This window comes from Tursiops truncatus, chromosome 6 (assembly GCF_011762595.2).
Source record: "Tursiops truncatus isolate mTurTru1 chromosome 6, mTurTru1.mat.Y, whole genome shotgun sequence".
NCBI lineage: Eukaryota > Metazoa > Chordata > Mammalia > Artiodactyla > Delphinidae > Tursiops > Tursiops truncatus.
The window spans coordinates 60,199,674-60,219,008 of record NC_047039.1 but is presented as its reverse complement, the minus strand read 5'-3'; the positions used below and the strand labels follow the sequence as shown (position 1 = coordinate 60,219,008).

General features: G+C 35.8%; 1 protein-coding gene across 1 annotated transcript; it reads right to left on the bottom strand.

Moving 5' to 3' along the window:
* Positions 1–4,161: 4,161 nt before the first annotated feature.
* INSL6 (insulin like 6) lies at positions 4,162–17,782 on the bottom strand. Its single transcript, XM_004313601.4, is given in 3 exon segments — positions 4,162–4,228; positions 4,230–4,503; positions 17,452–17,782. Coding segments are annotated over 3 exon segments (615 nt in total). The 5' UTR covers positions 17,726–17,782.
* Between the last annotated feature and the right edge of the window lie 1,553 nt (positions 17,783–19,335).

The window sequence follows — 19,335 nt, the reverse complement described above, 5'->3', positions numbered from 1 at the left end:
GCAACAACTAAGTAACATGGAGATAGGCAGTACACTCAAAAGAACTTAGAATAATGATCGTAAAGATGATCCAAGAACACGAAAAAGAATGGATGCACAGAGCAAGAAGTTACAAGAAGTTTTTAACAAAGAGAAAATATAAAGGACAAAAAGAGATGAACAATAAAATGAAAAATATACTAGAAGGAATCAGCAGACTAACTGAGGCAGAAGAATGCATAAGTGAGATGGAAGACATAATGGTGGAAATCACTGCATGGAACAGAATACAGTAAAAAGAATGAAAAGAAATGAGGATGGTCTAAGAGACCTCTGGGATAACATTAAATGCACCAACATTCGTATTATAGGGGTCCCAGAAGGAGAAAAGAGAGAGACGACCTGAGAAAATATTTGAAGAGATAATAGCTGAAAACTTCCCTAACATGGGAAAGGAAACAGTCACCCAAATTCAGGAAGCACAGAGAGTCCCATACAGGATTAATGCAAGGAGGAACACACCGCGAGTAATCAAATTGACAAAAATTATAGACAATAAATAAATAAATAAAAGCAACAAGGGAAAAGCAACAAATAACAGACAAGGGAACTCCCATAGGTTATCAGCTGATTTCTCAGCAGAAACTCTGCAGGCCAGAAGGGAGTGGCACAATATATTTAAAGTGATGAAAGGGAAGAACCTATAACCAAGCATACTCTACCCAGCAAGGGTTTCATTCAGATTCTAAGGAAATCAAAAGGTTTACAGACAAAAGCTAAGAGAATTTATCACCACCAGACCAGCTTTGCAACAAATGCTAAAGGAACTTCTCTAGGGGGAAAAGAAAAGGCCACAACTAGAAACAAGAAACTTACGAATGGGAAACCTCACCAGTAAAGGCAAACATACAGTAAAGGTAGGAAATCATCTGCACACAAATATAACAAAATGAGCAATCGTGAGAAGAGGAGAGCACAAATGCAAGATATTGGAAATGCATTTGAAATTAAAAGACCAGCAACTTAATCTTGCTTATGTATAGACTGCTATATCAAAACCTCAGGTTAACTGAAAACTGAAAATCTACAAGATATACACAAAAAAGAAAATGGAATCCAAACCCACACTAAAGATAGTCATCAAATCACAAGGGGAAAAAAAAATCACAAGAGAACAAAAGAGGAAGGGAAAAAAAAGCCTACAAAAACAAATCCAAAACAACAAAATGGCAATAAGAACATACATATTGATAATTACCTTAAATGTAAATGGATTAAATGCTCCAACCAAAAGACACTGGCTGAATGGATACAAAAACAACACCCATATGTCTGCTGTCTACAAGATCTGGATCTGAAGACCCACTTCAGATCCAGGGACACATACAGACTGAAAGTGAAGGGATGGAAAAATGTATTCCATGCAAATGGAAATCAAAAGAAAGCTGGAGTAGCAATACTCATATCAGACAAAATAGACTTTAAAATAAAGACTATAAGACTGTTAAAGAAATAAGACTGTTACAAGAGACAAAGAAGGACACTACATAATGATCAACAAATCAATCCAAAAAGAAGATATAACAATTGTAAATATATATGCACCCAACATAGGAACATCTCAACATACAAGGTAAATACTAACAGCCATAAAGGGAGAAATCAATAGTAACACAATAATAGTGGGGGACTTTAACACTCCGCTTATATCAATGGACAGATCATACAGACAAATCAATAAGGAAAAACAGGCCTTAGATGACACATTAGACCAGATGGACTTAACTGATATTTATAGAGCATCCCATCCAAAAGCAGCAGAATACACATCTCAAGTGTACATGGAACAGTCTGCAGGATTGATCACATGCTGGCCAACAAAGTGAGCCTTGATAAATTTAAGAAAGTTGAATCACATCAAGCATCTTTTCCGGCCACAACACCATGAGATTAGAAGTCAACTACAAGAAAAAAATTGTAAGAAAACACAAACACATGAAGGCTAAAAAATATGCTACTAAACAGTCAATGAATCACTAAAGAAAGAGGAAATTGAGAAGTACCTAGAGACAAATTAAAACAAAAGCACGATGATCCAAAACCTATGGGATGCAGCAAAAGCAGTTCTAAGATGAAGTTTATAGGAATACAGTCTCACCTTAGGAAACAAGAAAAATCTGAAATAAATGACCTAAACTTATACCTAAAGCAACTACAGAAAGAAGAACAAAAAAACCCAAGTTTCGTATAATGAAAGAAATCATAAGGATCAGAGCAGCAATGAATGAAATAGAGACTAAGAAAACAATAGAAAAGATCAATGAAACTAAAAGCTGATTCTTTGAAAAGATAAACAAAATTGATAAACCTTTAGCCAGACTCATAAACTAAAAGAGGGAGAGGGCTCAAAACAATAAAACTAGAAATGAAAAAGGAGAAGTTAGAGTAGACATCACAGAAACACAAGGGATCATAAGAGGCTACTACAAGCAACTATATGCCAATAAAATGGACAACCTGGAAGAAATGGACAAATTCCTAGAAAAGCACAACCTTCCAAGACTGAACCGGGAAGAAATAGAAAATATAAACAGAGCAATCACAAGCACTGAAATTGAGACTGTGATTTAAAATCTTCCAACAAACAAAAGCCCAGGACCAGATGGCTTCACAGGCGAATTCTATCAAACATTTAGAGAAGAGCTAACACCTATCCTTCTCAAACTCTTCCAAAATATAGCAGAGGCAGGAACACTCCCAAACTCATTCGATGAGGCCACCATCACCCGTATACCAAGACCAGACAAAGATGTCACAAAGGAAGAAAACTACAGGCCAATATCACTGATGAACATAGATGCAAAAATCCTCAACAAAATCTGGCAAACAGAATCCAACAGCACATAAAAAGGATCATACACCATGATCAAGTGGGGTTTATCCCAGGAATGCAAGGATTCAATATACGCAAAAAAATTCAAACATATTAATGCATTGTAAGTGTATATTATATAGATATGTGGAAAAGAACCTTTGTCCTAAGAAATAACAGAGCCAAATAGGAATTTAAAAATTTAACTAAAAAGAACATTACAGTACATATTTGGGAAAGAAACTAGAAAAAGATTTCAAATGATACTTACCCCCTAATTAATGGCAGAAAAGTAGGAATTCCACTTTTGATTCTATGTATAAACTTTATATGTAGCATTAATATGTAGCATTAAAAAATTTTCACATGTGGACATAAAGTGGAAAAACACACCAAAAACTTAAGTGTTATAACATCTATATTGAGTTGAGATACGAAAGCACATAAATAGCAGAATTTCTACAATATTCATATAGTGACTCTATTACCAGTGGTTCTCAACCTTTAACCTACTTCAGAATGACCCAGAAGGCCTATAAAAACGCAGACCACTGAGCCCTATACCCAGAGTTTCTGATTCAGTAGGTCTGGGGGAGGACATTAGAACTATATTTCTAACAAGTTCCCAGGTGATGCTGACACTGCTAACCTGGTCAGCCCTCTATTCTGACCAAGGCAGAATAAAATTTCACATTATATCAGTACCTTCAAAGCAAAGACAGAGGATCCTGGAGAGAGATTACAACCTAAAGAAAGTCACTGAACTCTAAGTCCTCAATAGAAACTGAAAAAACTTCTGACTGACCAGTTACTATTATAAAACACAAAGAATTTTAAATGTACCTACTATTGCAGTATAAGAGCTCCTACTAGGAGTAGTAGTTGATTAGTTAGTTTTAAATTGGTAGGACAGATGTATTAGCATACTGGAGTGAGCATAATAGTCATGGGCACCAGTCTGTATATCATACACATGGAATGCAGAACATTCCATAATCCATTTAAATGTAGCTTAAGAGAGTTTCAATCATACTGACAAAAATAAACAGGTTAATTCTTAGATGTCTACAATGATCATGCCATGTCCGGTAACATCTTCTTCAAATATAAAAATATATGAAAAATAGGGCACCAAAGAAAATACTAAGATTCCTATTACCACCATAAAATATTGTCAAGTGCTTGCAAGTACATTCAGATGTTGTTCACAGTAGAGAACTTACAAGGACAATCACCAAAAAAATAAAAGTAAAATATATTAAGCTATTTATTAAGTTAGTATAATTCCTATGATGGTTAGTACATCTCAGTCACAATTGCTGATGCTTCTTTAAGTTTTTATAATCAATATATGGAAGGCATGCAATAATAAGTTCTTTTTGTACATCCCTTCAGACAACATTTTTCTGAGTATCCTCTGCACTTTCTTTGGGGATGATTCCCCCAAAACAAATTGCTTAAGGTTTTAATTTTGTTTGTATTTTTCTTCTGAAATTCTACAATCTCATGAATATATGGACTGATATCTTGTGATGAGGAAAATATCTCTTGTCTTGTCTTAAAAGGCAAGTTGGCCTTTTTGTACTGATGCTCAGACAGTGACTGCATCTTCAAATTGTTTAATGCTTCTTCCTGAGAGGCAAAAGTAGAGACTGTTGAGAGACAAGAAAAAAATCCTACTTTATTAAAATCTTCGTTTAGCTGAAAATTTAATCATAATGCTGTAATACTAGAGTCAGCTAATTTTGAAAACACAAGTAATCACATTTTAACTAGTAAAATGGTTATTTGAAAGCAATGTATATTTTTAACTAAAATAGTTGTAGGTATTGCTTTCCTATAAAAAAGGCCTAGAAACATTTGCACATTTTTATGCAAAAAATATTGAGATATAACTCATATGCCATAAAATTGAGCATTTTAAAGTATACAATTAATATATTCACAAGGTTGTGCAAACATCACCACTACCTAATTCCAGAACATTTCTATCACCCACAAAAGAAACCCCCACCCATTAGCAGTCACTGCCATTTTCCTCTTCCTCCAGCCCCTGGCACCTACTAATCTACTTTCTATTCTATGGATCTGCCTAAATCATACCATATGTGGCCACCTGTGTCTGGTTTCTTTCACTGAGCATATTTTCAAGGTTCAACCATGTTGTAGCATCTCTAGCAATACTTTATTCTTTTTATGGCTGAATAATTTTCCACTGTATGGATATATCACATTTTGTTTATCTGTTTATCAGTTGATGAACATTTGGGTTGTTTCTACTTTTTGACTATTATGAATAGCACTGCTCTGAACACCCACATACAAGTTTTTGTGTGGACACATTTTCAGTTTTCTTGGATATATACCTAGGAGTAGAACTGCTGGATCATATGGTAAATTTGTTTAACTTTTTTAGGAACCGCCAAACTATTTTCCACAGTGGTTGTACCATTTTACAATCCCACCACTAGGCTTCCAACTGCTACACATCTTCACCAACATTTGATATTTTTCATATTTTGATGAGAGCCATCCTAATGGATGTGAAGTGGTATCCCATTGTGGTTTTAATTTGCAATGACCTTGCAACTAATGATGTTGAGCATTTTTCATGTGCTTACTATATATCTTCCTTGTAGAAATGTCTATTCAAATCCTTTGCCAATTTCTAATTATTTGTCTTTTACGCACATTTTTAACTAAGTGGTTAGTAGAAGCCATTTTGGTTTTTGTTGAAATATAAAGAAATGGAAAAGTAGTGATACGCTCAATGAACTGATTATTTCTATTATACTGCTCTTACTCAATATTACTGATAATAAATTAAAATAACACCAGAAGGTAATTAATTGGCGGCTTGTTGGATTTCCATCATTGCCCTTGCCCATCTACAGTCCCTTTTGGGAGATATATTTGCCTCTAGCCATTGCTGTAGAGTCACCCTTAGGCAGTCATAGGGTGATTCCACCTTATATCCACAGATGAATAGTCAGGAGGTTGGCACCTGACCCCAAACAAACCAATCTACTACAGTGGCCAGCAATCCATGCCATGTGAAAAATAAGTTGGCTCAATCAGATTTCCTCTCTTTAAAATTAGAACTAAGAAGTAATGAGAACAAGATGAGTTAGAACCAAAACTGAGAGGATACTATGAAGCTTATCATGACAAGCTAAAGTTATAAAGGAACATAGATATTAGAGGAGAAAAGATTCAGAGAGAGAAAGAGAGAAGGTGATTTTTAGCACTGACTTGATTCCTTAGGCTTTCCAGGGCCTTTCCAGATCCATTTACAGATCTTGTTTTTATAATAACTATCCTCCGCTTTTTTCTTGAGGGTATTTAGGAGAAACTCTGTCTCTTGCAGTGACAGTCCTATTAGAATACTCTGTAATAACTTTGTATTTAATAAATGCCTAAGACAAAATGTGGAATAGTAAAACTTTAGGACAGATATTAATCTATTCTAAAGTAGCAAATAATGTCATCTAAGACAGATAAATATGTGATCAATTAAAGTGTGTCACAATGAACAGAGTACACTGAAGGGAAAAGTGAATTAGGTTGTCTACGCAGGTTGAAGAAAGACCTTCCTGGATGAGATGTGCCATGTTCTGCCACTTAAAGGGAAAAAAAAGGCAGACAATAAGAAGGAAACTTGTTCATGAATGAAGGCAACTAGGGACTAGTTAATGAAAAGTACATGTCAAATTGGAGAGGGAACTTAAAAGGGAAACAAGCTGTACTCATAAGGAAACAAGAAAGGTTAAAAATGAGTATTCAAATCAATGAATTTGAAAAAGAGCAACAGAGATAACCCAAATAAGTAATAAGGAAAGAAATCAATGAATTATAGAAACAAAACAATATAAAGATTTAGAAAACCAAAAGTTGGCTCTTTTAAAGGATTAATAAAATATAACTTTAGCCAGACTAATCAAGAAAAAAAGATGAATATGAACAAAATACACTAGGAAAAAAAGGACTACAATACAGATACAACAGTGGTTCATACAAATCAACATCAAAAAAACAAAACAACCCAATCAAAAAATGTACAGAAGAACTGAACAGACATTTTTCCAGAGAGGAAATGCAGATGGCCAACAGGCACATGAAAAGATGCTCAACATCGCTAATCATCAAGGAAATGAGTCAAATCAAAACCACAGTGAAATATCACCTCATACCTACCAGAATGGCTATCATCAAAACTAACACAACCAATGTTGGCAAGGATGAGGGGAAAAGGGAACCCTCGTACTGTTGGTGAGAATGTAAACTGGTGCAGCCACTCTAGAAAACAGTCTGGAGGTTTCTCAAAAAACTAAAACTAGAACTACCATATGACCCAGCAATTTCACTTCTACGTATATATCCAAAAGAAACAATACACTAATTCGAAAAGATACAGGCACCCCAATGTTCATAGCAGCATATTTACAATTGCCAAGATATGGAAGCAACCTAAGTGTCCATCAACATATGAATGGATAGAAAAAGTTGTGAGATATATATATATATGTATGTATGTATATATAATGGAATATTACTCAGCCATAAAAAAGAATGAGATTTTGCCTTCTGCAGCAACATGGATAGACTTGGAGGGTATTATGCTAAGTGAAGTAAGTCAGACAGAGAAAGACAAATACCGTATGATATCACTATATGTGGAATCTAAAAAATACAACAAATAGTGAATATAACAAAAAAGAAGCAGTCTCACAGATACAGAGAAGAAATGAGTGGTTACCAGGGAGGAGAGGGAAGGGAGGAGAGGGAAGGGAGGAGAGGTAAGACAGGGGTGGGGGATAATGAGGTAAAACAATTATGTATAAAATAAGCTACAAGGATATATTGTACAATACCAGTAATATAGCCAATATTTTATAATAGCCAATATTTTATAATAACTATAAATGGAGTATAAAAATTGTACACCTGTAACATATAATATTGTACACCAACTATACTTCAATTAAAAACATTTTTTTAAACCATAAGCCCATTTCACTTACAAATGTTTGTTTGAAAGTCCCAAATAAGGTACTAGTTAACTGAATCCATGAACGTATTTTACAAATATATTAAGAAAGTGTTTATCCCAGAAATGCAAGATCACAAAATCTATCAATGCAATTTACTATATTAATAGACTCCCATGCTCACTCTCAGCTGGTTTTGCTTTCTACTTTATAAGAAAATTGAAGGAATCAGAAGAGAACTTGTATTTGCTCCCTTCACTGTCTTTTTACTCATCTCTTAACATCTGTACCCATAATTCTGCCTTCCTAAGTATTTCCATAGATGAATTATCCACTCTAAAACCAATTCCTCCACTTATGGACTAGATCTATTTCCTCCTGCCCACTCTGGGATATCACTCCAGCAGTGCTTCTCTTTATCTTTCTTTCATCATTATTTTTTCACTTCTAGCGAACCACTCCTATCAGCAAATGTGCTATTTCTCCCACTTAAAAAAACAAAAAAAAACAAGAAACACTTCTCTTGGCCCTGCTTACCATCCAATTTCTTTTCTCTCCTCTGTAGCAAAACTCCTTCTGTATTTATTAATTCACTTCTCTTCTCTTACTCGGTCTGAAACGCATTCTATACAGGCTTTTACTCCATCACTCCACCAAAACTTCTCTTATCAAGCTCACAAACAACCTCTATATTGCTAAATTCAACAGCCAACTCTCATCTTATTTAACTAATAAAAACCACTCCTTCTTGATATGCTTTCTTCACTTGGTTTCCAGGATACCACATTCTCTCTCCTTCCCACCTAACTATTTGCCCCTTTCTACCTCCTTTACAAGTACTTCCTCTTCAGTTTTTTTAATGTTGATGTCTCCCAGAGCTCAGTCCTTGGTACTCTTTTCAATCTATACTTACTCTCTTCATGATCTCATCCAGTCTTATGGCTTAAAAAATTATCTATATACCTGTGGCTCCTTAATTTCTTTCTTCAAGCAAATTTTTTCTTCCAAACTCCAGATTCATATATCCTACTTGCTACTCAACATCTCCACTCTGATGTCTCAAACTCAACATGTTTAAAACTCCACCTGAACTTTTCAAACTCAAAATGTCCAAAGATGAACTACTAATACTGTTTTCCAAACCTGTTCCACTTGAGGCCTTTCCTATTTCACTTGATAGTAACCCTATACTTCCAGGTGTTCAAAGCAAAAACTCTGAAATCACATATTTTTTTAACATATTGGAGTAATTCCTGATTTTTCTTTTTTCTCATATCTCACATCATATCTGCCCAAATATATCTAGATTATAACAGTTATCACTGCTTCCACTCACTGCTACCATCCTTATCCAGATGCTATCCTCTCTAATACCTTCCTAACAGGTCTCTCTGTTTCTACTCTTGCTTCCCTACAGTCTATCCTCAACACAGTGGTCAAAGTGATCCCTTTAAAATGTCAATTATGTCACTCCTCTGCTCAAAAACCTGTAATGACTCCTTGCAAATGCTATAAGAATAAAAAAAGAAGAGTGGTATAAAGTTTAGAAAGTAAGTGACAAAAAACTATTAAGATAGTTCCACATAATTACTGGATTAAAATCAACCTGTAAAACTCAACTGCATTTCTCTAACCAATCATCACTAACTAGAAATATAATTAACAAGTATTTACAATAGCAACAAAATTAAAGTATTAAGCATTAACTTAACCAACAATACAGAAAGTCTCTATAGAGAAAACTTTAAAATTCTAATGACAGAATACAAAGATATTCCATGTTTTTGGCTGAGATGACTTTTTGTTAAAAAGATGTCAATTCTCTTCAAATTATTCTCTGTAATTCCATGCATCCCATTTAAATTCCAGATGGGTTTTTATAAAATAAATTCAATAAGCTTACTCTTAAATGTATATATAAGGATAAAGGCAGAGGATTAGTTCAGTCAACCTTAAGGGAAAAAAATAATTGGAGACTTGCTCTCCAAGATAAATGACACCCTACAGAGTCATAGTACTAAAACAGTGTAGTAATAATACAAAGTCAAACAAAAAGACCAATTAAATAAGAATCTCAGACAAACTTAATAAACAATAAAAGTGGCTCTACAATCAATGGGAAAAAACCGATTGTTCAGTAGATGGTATTCAGAAAATTATTTCTTCATGTAGAGAAAAGTAAGACACTGAGAAAACTAAGATAGTATCCCTAGCAGAACAGAACCAAAAATGGGCCCCAGAATTAAGGACCTAATGAGAACAGTAAAACTATAAAATTAACAGAAGAACAGAAAAGGAACCTCTAAAACTTTTGAAAGTTTTGTTCATACTTTTGAAAGTATGAACAATAAGGCAAAACACTTATCGTCTAATTGTATAAAAATTAAGACTTTCTGTCAAACACCAGTAGACAGATGACAGAATAGGAGAACATATTTGTAATATCTAAAACCTACAGCTGATTACTATTGTATCTAGATTTTGAATAACTCTTACAAATCAACTGGAAGATGACAATTCCAACAAAAAGTGAGCAAAATGTATAAACAGGAAATTTTCAGAAAAAAGGAACCCAAGAGGCTAATATGTATATGAAGAGGTGCTCAAATTCAGAGCAAATTAAGACAAAAATGAGACACTATTTCATGCCTGTGGCACTGGCAAAAGTTAAAAATTGTATAATGTTAATTCTTGACAGGGATACAAGAACACAGGAATCCTCATGTACTAGTGGTGCAACTATAAATTGGTGTAGCCATTCTGCAAAGCAATCTGAATGCACCTCAAGTAAATTAAGCATAATATATTTTATGATACATCAATTCTACCCCTAGGTATATATCCCAGAGAAATGTCCACACAGATCCATAAGGGGGCATATACAATGATGCTCACTGCAGTGTTATTTATAGTGGCAGGGAGTTGAAGGCTATATAGGTTAGATGTTCATCACTAGGAGAAAGAATAAGTAAAATGTGAGGAATGCGTATGAATATTATGCAGCAGTTTGAAGCAATGACTAAAAGTTCACATAGCAATAATAAGATATAGATCTCAAATACCATTTAGATATATTTTTAAAATACATGCACAGGAAATAATGTACAATTTGCAATAAAACGTATAAAAACAAAAATACATAATAAAACATTGGAATGGATGCCTATGGGAGGAGGAGAATGGGCATGAAGAAAGGAGATATGTGGAGACTAATTATCTTCTAACATACCATATAATTTATTTATGTTTATTGTCTATCTTCACTATTCTGTAAGCTTCATGAAGGCAAGAACCTTCACTGCCTCCTGAGTGAAACTGTTCACTCTTATATCCCAAGCAGCATGAATACTAACTAATATACAACAGGCACACAAATTTTGTTGAATTAATATATAAATAGAGAGGTTCTGCATAGCCAGTTGTGATAATGATATCTAAAGAAACAAGAAAATAAACAAAAAAACAAGAAGAAGTGAATGAAGACCAAGAATGGGGGAATACAGCCTATCTAACTGGAATAGTGGTTATGGATTATGAAAAACTGGTGATGAAACTTTGATGATTTCACCTGGTACTAAGAGTTAGGCAGCACCATACTCAGCCAGAATTTAGAAATATGACGTTAGCTTCATGGTGCCACACTATGAGGTAGGCATGAGACATGGCCCATACATTCAGGATCCACTAACAAGAAGTACACATCTCAAATTCAAGTTATGCATGAGTAGTCCTGAAAAAAAGCATTTTTGAATATGAGTGTATCAAACTATCTTTTCCTGTGTCAGACTCAAATAGATCATCAGAAGATTAAAATTGTTGATAACTGACTTGATCTAATATAGAAATATATTCTGCTGATATAAGCTAAATAAAAATCAATCAACTTTACAGCAACATTCACATGTAAAAGAAATTGCATACTTATATATTCTACGTTGGAATTCTATATTGGAAACACATACCTCTCTACAACTTCTAAATTAGTCACTAGAAATTAATAGGACTACATGTCGTCTTTCCTTATAGATTAAGAATTCTTTAAATTTTAATACACATTCATATTGATAACCTAAATCCATTTTTCGTTCTTTCATATATTTTAAAACAACCATGGTTTTATTGCCACATGATATTTCCACTTCAGCAAACGGCCCTTTATATAGCTCCCATAGTAACATGTTTAATGGGTATGAGAACTCTGAAATATTATCAGATGTATTTTCATTTCCTACGAATCCTGTTTCATTGCAGATCCCTCCTCATTGAATTAGTGACATGTCCTCCTTCAGGGGATTGTGAATAATACCTGACACAAAGGAGTGATTAATCAGCTCTGAGTTTTAAAGTTGACTTTTTATTAATGAGAAAAGTGTTTCCTCCAGAGTAGGCTTTGTCGAGAAAAAGGATTCTAAACTCTTTTTCAATAATAAACTCAAGCTTGGATGACTGAAGGTAAAATTTTGACTAGGTTATAGGTAATGAGAGCACAGTATTTGATGTGAGAGAAATGCCCACTGAACATGAAGTAGAAAGGGTAGGTCCACCTTGCATTTCTGGGAGAAAAGAGTAATGAAGAAATAGAGAAGTGAACTATTCCCTTGTTACTCAAAGAGCAGTGTCCAACTAACAGAATAAGCATCACCTGGGAGCTTATAAAACTGTAGACTCTCAGGCCCCACCCCAGACCTACTGAATCAGAATCTGTATATTAACAGTATTCCCCAGGTGATTCATATACACATTAAAGTGTGAATATCAACTGAACTAAGGTACAATTTAGAGACTGGTGAGAAACAATTCCTTCTTTATAAGAGCAGGATAAAGTGAGTTTATATGTAGGCGGTTTTGATGGTGGAAAATGATTAAGATTCAGTCTGATGCTTTCTGTTGTTTCTGTCTTTAAAAGTTTTCATTCCCCTTATATGCAGATGGCATGATACTCTATATAGAAAACCCTAAAGACTCCACACAAAAACTACTAGAACTGCTAAACAAATTTAGCAAGGTAGTAGGATACAAGATTAACATACAGAAATCTGTTGCATTTCTCTCCACTAACAATGAGAAACAGATAGTAAAAAAAAAAAAAAAAAAATGCCTTTTAAAATCACATCAAAAACAAAACAAAACAAAAAAAACCTAGGAATAAACCTGACCAAGGAGTGAAAGACTTATACCCTGAGAACTATAAAACATTGATAAATGAAACTGAAGATGATTCAAAGAAACGGAAAGATATCCCATGCTCTTGGATTGGAAGAAATCTACAGATTTAATGCGATCCCTGTCAAATGACCCACAACATTTTTCACAGAACTAGAACAAATAATCCTAAAATTAATATGGACCCACAAAAGACCCAGAATTGCCAAAGCAATCCTAAGGAAAAAGAACAAAGCTGGAGACACAACCCTCTCAGACTTTAGACAATACTACAAAGCTACAGTCATCAAAACAGTGTGATATTGGCACAAAAACAGACATAAGGATCAACTGAACAGAATAGAGAGCCCAGAAATAAACCCACACACCTATGGTCAATTAGTCTTCAACAAAGGAGACAAGAATATACAATGGAGAAAAGACAGTCTCTTCAGCAAGTGGTGCTGGGAAAGCTGGACAGCCCCATGTAAATCAATGAGGGTAGAACACTCCCTCACACCATACACAAAAATAAACTCAAAATGGCTTAAAGTCTTAAATATAAGACATGACACCATATAATTCCTAGTAGAGAACATAGGCAAAACATTCTCTGACATAAATCATACCAATGTTTTCTTAGGTCAGTCTCCCAAGGCAATAGAAATAAAAGCAAAAATGAGCAAAGGGGACCTAATCAAACTTATAAGCTTTTGCACAGCAAAAGAAACCATAAACGGAATGAAAAGACAACCTACAGAATGGGAGAAAATATTTGCAAATGATGTGACCAACAAGGGCTTAATTTCCAAAATATACAAACAGCTCATATAGCTTAATATAAAACAAAACAAAACAAAACAAACAACCCAGTCAAAACTGGGCAGAAGAACTAAATAGACACTTCTCCAAAGAAGACTACAGATGGTCAATGGGCACATGAAGGTGCTCAACATCGCTAGTTATTAGAGAAATGCAAATCAAAACTACAATGAGGTATTACTTCACACTGGTCAGAATGGCCATCATCAAAAAGTCTACAAATAATAAATGCTGGAGAGGGTGTGGAGAAAAGGGAACCCTCCTACACTGTTGGTGGGAATGTAAACTGGTACAGCCACTATGAAGAACAGTATGGAGGTTCCTTTAAAAATTATTGGGTTGGCCAAAATGTTCATTTGTTTTTGTTTTTGTTTTCCGTAAGATGGCTTTGGTAGCGTTTAGGTGTCTTTAACTTCATTCGAAACAATTTTGTTAGTTTGTATTGTGACAGCTGTCATATCAGCATATTAAAAAAAAAAAACACTTATTAGGGACTTCCCTGGCGGTCCGGTGGTTAAGACTTCACCTTCCAATGCAGGGGTTTGGGTTCAATCCCTGGTCAGGGAGTTAAGATCCCACATGCCTCTCGGCCAAAAAACGAAAATGTAAAACAGAAGCAATATTGTAACAAATTCAATAAAGACTTTAAAAATGGTCCCCACCAAAAAAAATCTAAAAAGAAAAAAACCTTATCAAAATTGGTGAATTTTTGTGTAGCCATTTTAATACTGAAGATGGAAGAAAAATAGCAACATTTTCGGTATATTATGCTTCGTTAATATTCCAAGAAAGGTAAAAATGCAACTGAAACGCAAAAAAATTGTGCAGTGTATGGAGAAGGTGCTGTGACTGATCGAATGTGTCAAAAGTGATTTGCAAAGTTTTGTGCTGGAGGTTGCTCACTGGACGATGCTCCATAGTTGGGCAGACCAGTTGAAGTTGATAGCGATCAAATCGAGACATTAATTGAGAACAATCAACGTTATACCATGCAGGAGACAGCCAACATACTCAAAATATCCAAATCAAGCAATGAAAATCATTTGCTTGGTTATATTAATCACTTTGATGTTTGGGTTCCACATAAGTTAAGCAAAAAACCTTCTTGACCATATTTCCACATGTGATTCTCTACTGAAATGTAATGAAAACATTCCGTTTTTAAAACAAATTGTGACAGGCGATGAAAAGTGGACACTGTACAATAAAGTGGAATGGAAGAGATCATTGGGCAAGCGAAATGAACCACCACCAACCACACCAAAGGCCGGTCTTCAGCCAAAGAAGGGGATGTTGTGTATATGGTGGGACTGGAAGGGAATCCTCTACTATGAGCTCCTTCCTGAAAACCAAACGATTAATTCCAACAAGCACTGCTCCCAGTTAGACCAACTGAAAGCAGCACTCAGTGAAAAGCGTCTGGAATTAGTCAACAGAATACGCATAATCTTCCATCAGGATAACACAAGACCACATGTTCCTTTGATGGCCAGGCAAAAACTGTTACAGCTTGGCTGGGACGTTCTGATTCATCTGCCGTATTAACCAGACACTGCACCTTCAGATTTCCACTTATTTTGATCTTTACAAAATTCTCTTAATGGAAAAAATTTCAATTCCCTGGAAGATTGTAAAAGGCACCTGGAACAGTTCTTTGCTCAAAAAGATATAAAGTTTTGGGAAGATGGAATTATGAAGTTGCCTGGAAAATGGCAGAGGGTAGTGGAACAAAATGGTGAATACATTGTTCAACAGTTATGGGTGAAAATGAAAAATGTGTCTTTTATTTTTACTTAAAAACCAAAGGAACACACACAATGGAATATTACTCATCCATAAAAAAGAATGAAATAATGCCATTTGTAGCAACATGGTGCAACCTAGAGATTATCATATTAAATGAAGTAAGTCAGACAGAGAAAGACAAATATCATGATTATCACTTATATGTGGAATCTAAAAAAATGATACAAATGAACTTATTTACAAAACAGAAATAGACATAGGAAACAAACTTATGGTTACTAAAGGGGAAAGGGGGGAGGGACAAATTAGAAGTATGGGACTAACAGATACACACTACTATATATACAATAAATTAAAAAAGGACTTTCTGTGTAGCACAGGGAACTATATTCAATATCTTGTAATAACCTATAATGGAAAAAATCTGAAAAAGAATATATACAAATATACATATATAACTAATCTAATAACTAAACTAATATTATATATAAATACAACTGAGTCAATTTGCTGTACACCCGAAACTAACACAACATTGTAAATCAAATACACATCAATAAAAACAATTTTATTCTCTTAGCAACAATAATCTTATAAGATTTATTCATTCATTCATTAAAGAAGAATAAGTGCTTATCAGAATATAGCCAATACTTTATAACTTTAAATGGAATATAATCTATAGAAATTTTGAATCACCATGTTATACACCTGAGACTAATATTGTAAACCAACTATACCTCAAAACAAAAAAAAAGAATAAGTGTTTATAATGTGCTAGGCAATGTTTTAGCTTGTTTCAGTCATCTACATTAGGGTCTCTCTTTTGGCACGATAGTCTAACTCCTTTCCTTAATTTCAGAAATCTTGACTTTTGCAAAATTTGTCCAAATAGAATCAACTGGATTACTATAAAAGGCAATAACTTCAATGACACTACACTCTATAGACCACAGTCTACAAATAAAGTGCATTTTCTTTTAAAATGGCAAACATATTGGGACTAAAATGTGTTAGTCACAAAATGTAAAAACAGAAGAATGGATCTGAAACAAAAATATTCTTCCTAAAGACTGCTTAAAAGCATTAAGTATAAATTCAATACATATTAAGCACATACCCTGTGCTCAGCCCTCTGCTAGACATTTCAGATAAAAACATACATGAGCAACCCCTATAACATGGTATGGCATACAGGGCTGGCATTAAGAGATTGAGACTTGCCAGTAGCACAAGCCTAGTGCTTAGAAAGACCCTGCATTTTGTTTAATGCTCTGTTGTCCCAGTCTTGAAATTCTCAATAATTTTATCTTTTGACTTGTATGTGAAGTCTGATGGGACAGAGGACCATGTGTTTGAGCAGAGGAGATACGCACAAGAAAGGTAAAAAGCTTTATATTTTAGTACCTTTAACAGTTTTTCCTGCTTTTTGAACAAGGGGCCCTGCATTTTTATTTGCACTAGGCCGGGCCAATTATGTAGCAGGTCCTCATTACAGTTAAATATTACAGTTAAATATAAATAGTTAAATAGAATTATGTGTTAGATATTGCGGTAGAATGGAGAATGGAGTGAGTAGCTATGAAATGGTCAGTGATGAGTTCACAGGGAAAATGATACCTAAATCAGGCTTTGAAGGGCAAAATAGTTTGCCAGGTGACAAGGGCACTGCAGAAAGGGAAAGCGAGGGAAACAGCATTATTCTTATACAAATGTGTAGACTTAACATGTGTACGCTTCTTTCCTCCAAGTTACAACAAACAAAAACAAAGACTTCATGGCTTTTGTATATGTATTAGGCACAAATTCCATTTCCTGCAGAAGTTCCATGCCTGGCAGGGCAAATTCGGGAATAAGAAATGTACAAAGATGAAAAAACATGCCTCTGGTTTAGATTTTTACCTGGGTTTGTCGCTCTCCTCCAGACCGGGAAAGTGGTTTGCGAGCTTTCTAACCGGTCAGGGATAAAGGTTTCGACCTTCTCCGAGGCCTGGGAAAGCAGCTGTGTGAAAGGCTTTTCCTCCTCACTGTGGCTCCAGTTAACAGTGCCACAGAGTTTTACTATTTCTTGCAGCAGATGCCTGCCGCACAATCTCCTGGCTCGACTAATGTTGTTCAGCTCACGGGAGACCCGAACTAGCAGGAGCCCGACACACAAGCAGAAGAGCCACGGCATCCCTGGACCCCCAACACAGACAGATCCGCCGAGGGCCCTAACTGCCGTCTGTCCCACGACTGCGCGTGCGCACCTGGCGACCTTCTGATTTTCGCGTGCAGACCTCGCGAGAACTTCAAGACTAGGTGAGCGGCGCCGGCGCCTAAACTTCCCGTGTTACGCGGGGCTCTCAGGCCGTCCCAGGTGGCTGCCTGTTAATTTTTAAAATGATTGATTAGTTTTTCTTGCCATCCTCACTAGGGAGACTCATCAAATGAAATATGGGGCCGTAGTTAACGCATCCCTCTAGTGGAATGCGTTTCCCGCCTCTTTTGCCTGTTGGGACGTCGCTTCCTTCGAGAAACCTCTCATTTTCTTCATGGCGTTTATCTCGGTAGGTTTCCTCACATTTATTTTTGCGCCTGTTTGATAATTTCTTCCCCTAAATCCCGGGTTTCACGAAGGCAATGCCGGCGTCTGTTCTTGCTTCCCATTGTACCTCAGGGCCTGACGCATAGTTGGCAATCAAATATGTGGAAACATGTGTGCACGTTTTAAAGTCAGATGCAAAGCTTTCTGAGGAAATTCCTACCAGTTCTGCAGGGAGAAATGGGCCTTAGCCTCAATCTCCAGAACAAAGAGAGGATTTGGGATAATCTAGTATTTTTGTTTATAGATTATAGAGGATTGCCCATTGCGAAATTATTAGTGCCAAGTTTAGTACTAGCCGGTTATTTTATCAGCAAAAGTGAGTTTATTCAGGAATAGCCAGAGGAATGCAATTCAGGACATATGAACCTTGACTGGCCGTAAGCAAATCCAGAGAACGAGGAAGAGAACTTGCTTTTATAGAGAAAAGGGGTGGAAGGTTGGAGGGAGTGTGATAACCAAAGAGTCCACTGAGGAAGCTGGGAGTCCAAAGTATGGGGTTTTCTCCTTGGCTGGACTGCTTAGTTTCCGATTGGCAGGGATATGTGGGCCGGAGAGAAGCTTTTTTTCTTCCTGCTGTATTATAAGTAGAGGTGCCGTCCTCTTGGTTATGTAGGCAACTGTCTCTTCCTGTGTGGAGCAACTGATGATGCATGGCAGGGCCTGAGAGTGCCCCCTTCAGGTCTATCTTGGCTACAATATTAGTTGATGGTGTGACAGGGCCTTGTAGAGGATTTGTCTTGTAAGAATATCAACATTTCGCTAAACTAAGAGGGAAGGGGCAGGGAAGTGCAGCATAATCGGTATAGGTTGCCTTGTCATTTTCAATGAAATTTTATTTTATTAGAGTGTGTCGGCGCTGAAGGGTGTGCTAGTAGCCACAAGGGGGCAGTCAGGGGCCGTCTCAGGAGTAGTCAACTTCAGGATGCCAAAGCTTCAGAGGCTCCAGCAATTGTCAACGCTATCCTCACCTCTTTGCTCTAAAATGTTATTTTTTTCCCCTTCTCCTTTCTGCCTTCTGCCTCTATGCCTTTTTCTCCATTTTCTGTTCGCCCAGCTTTGCCCTGCTTCCCAGGGGCATCCGTGAGTGCTGTTACATTAACTGGCAGTCGGATTTTTTTAAAGATTGATGTAATTTGATTAGCACAATTTCATCACCTACTTTGAGAAACAGTTCATGTCCAAACTATAGTGGCCATGAG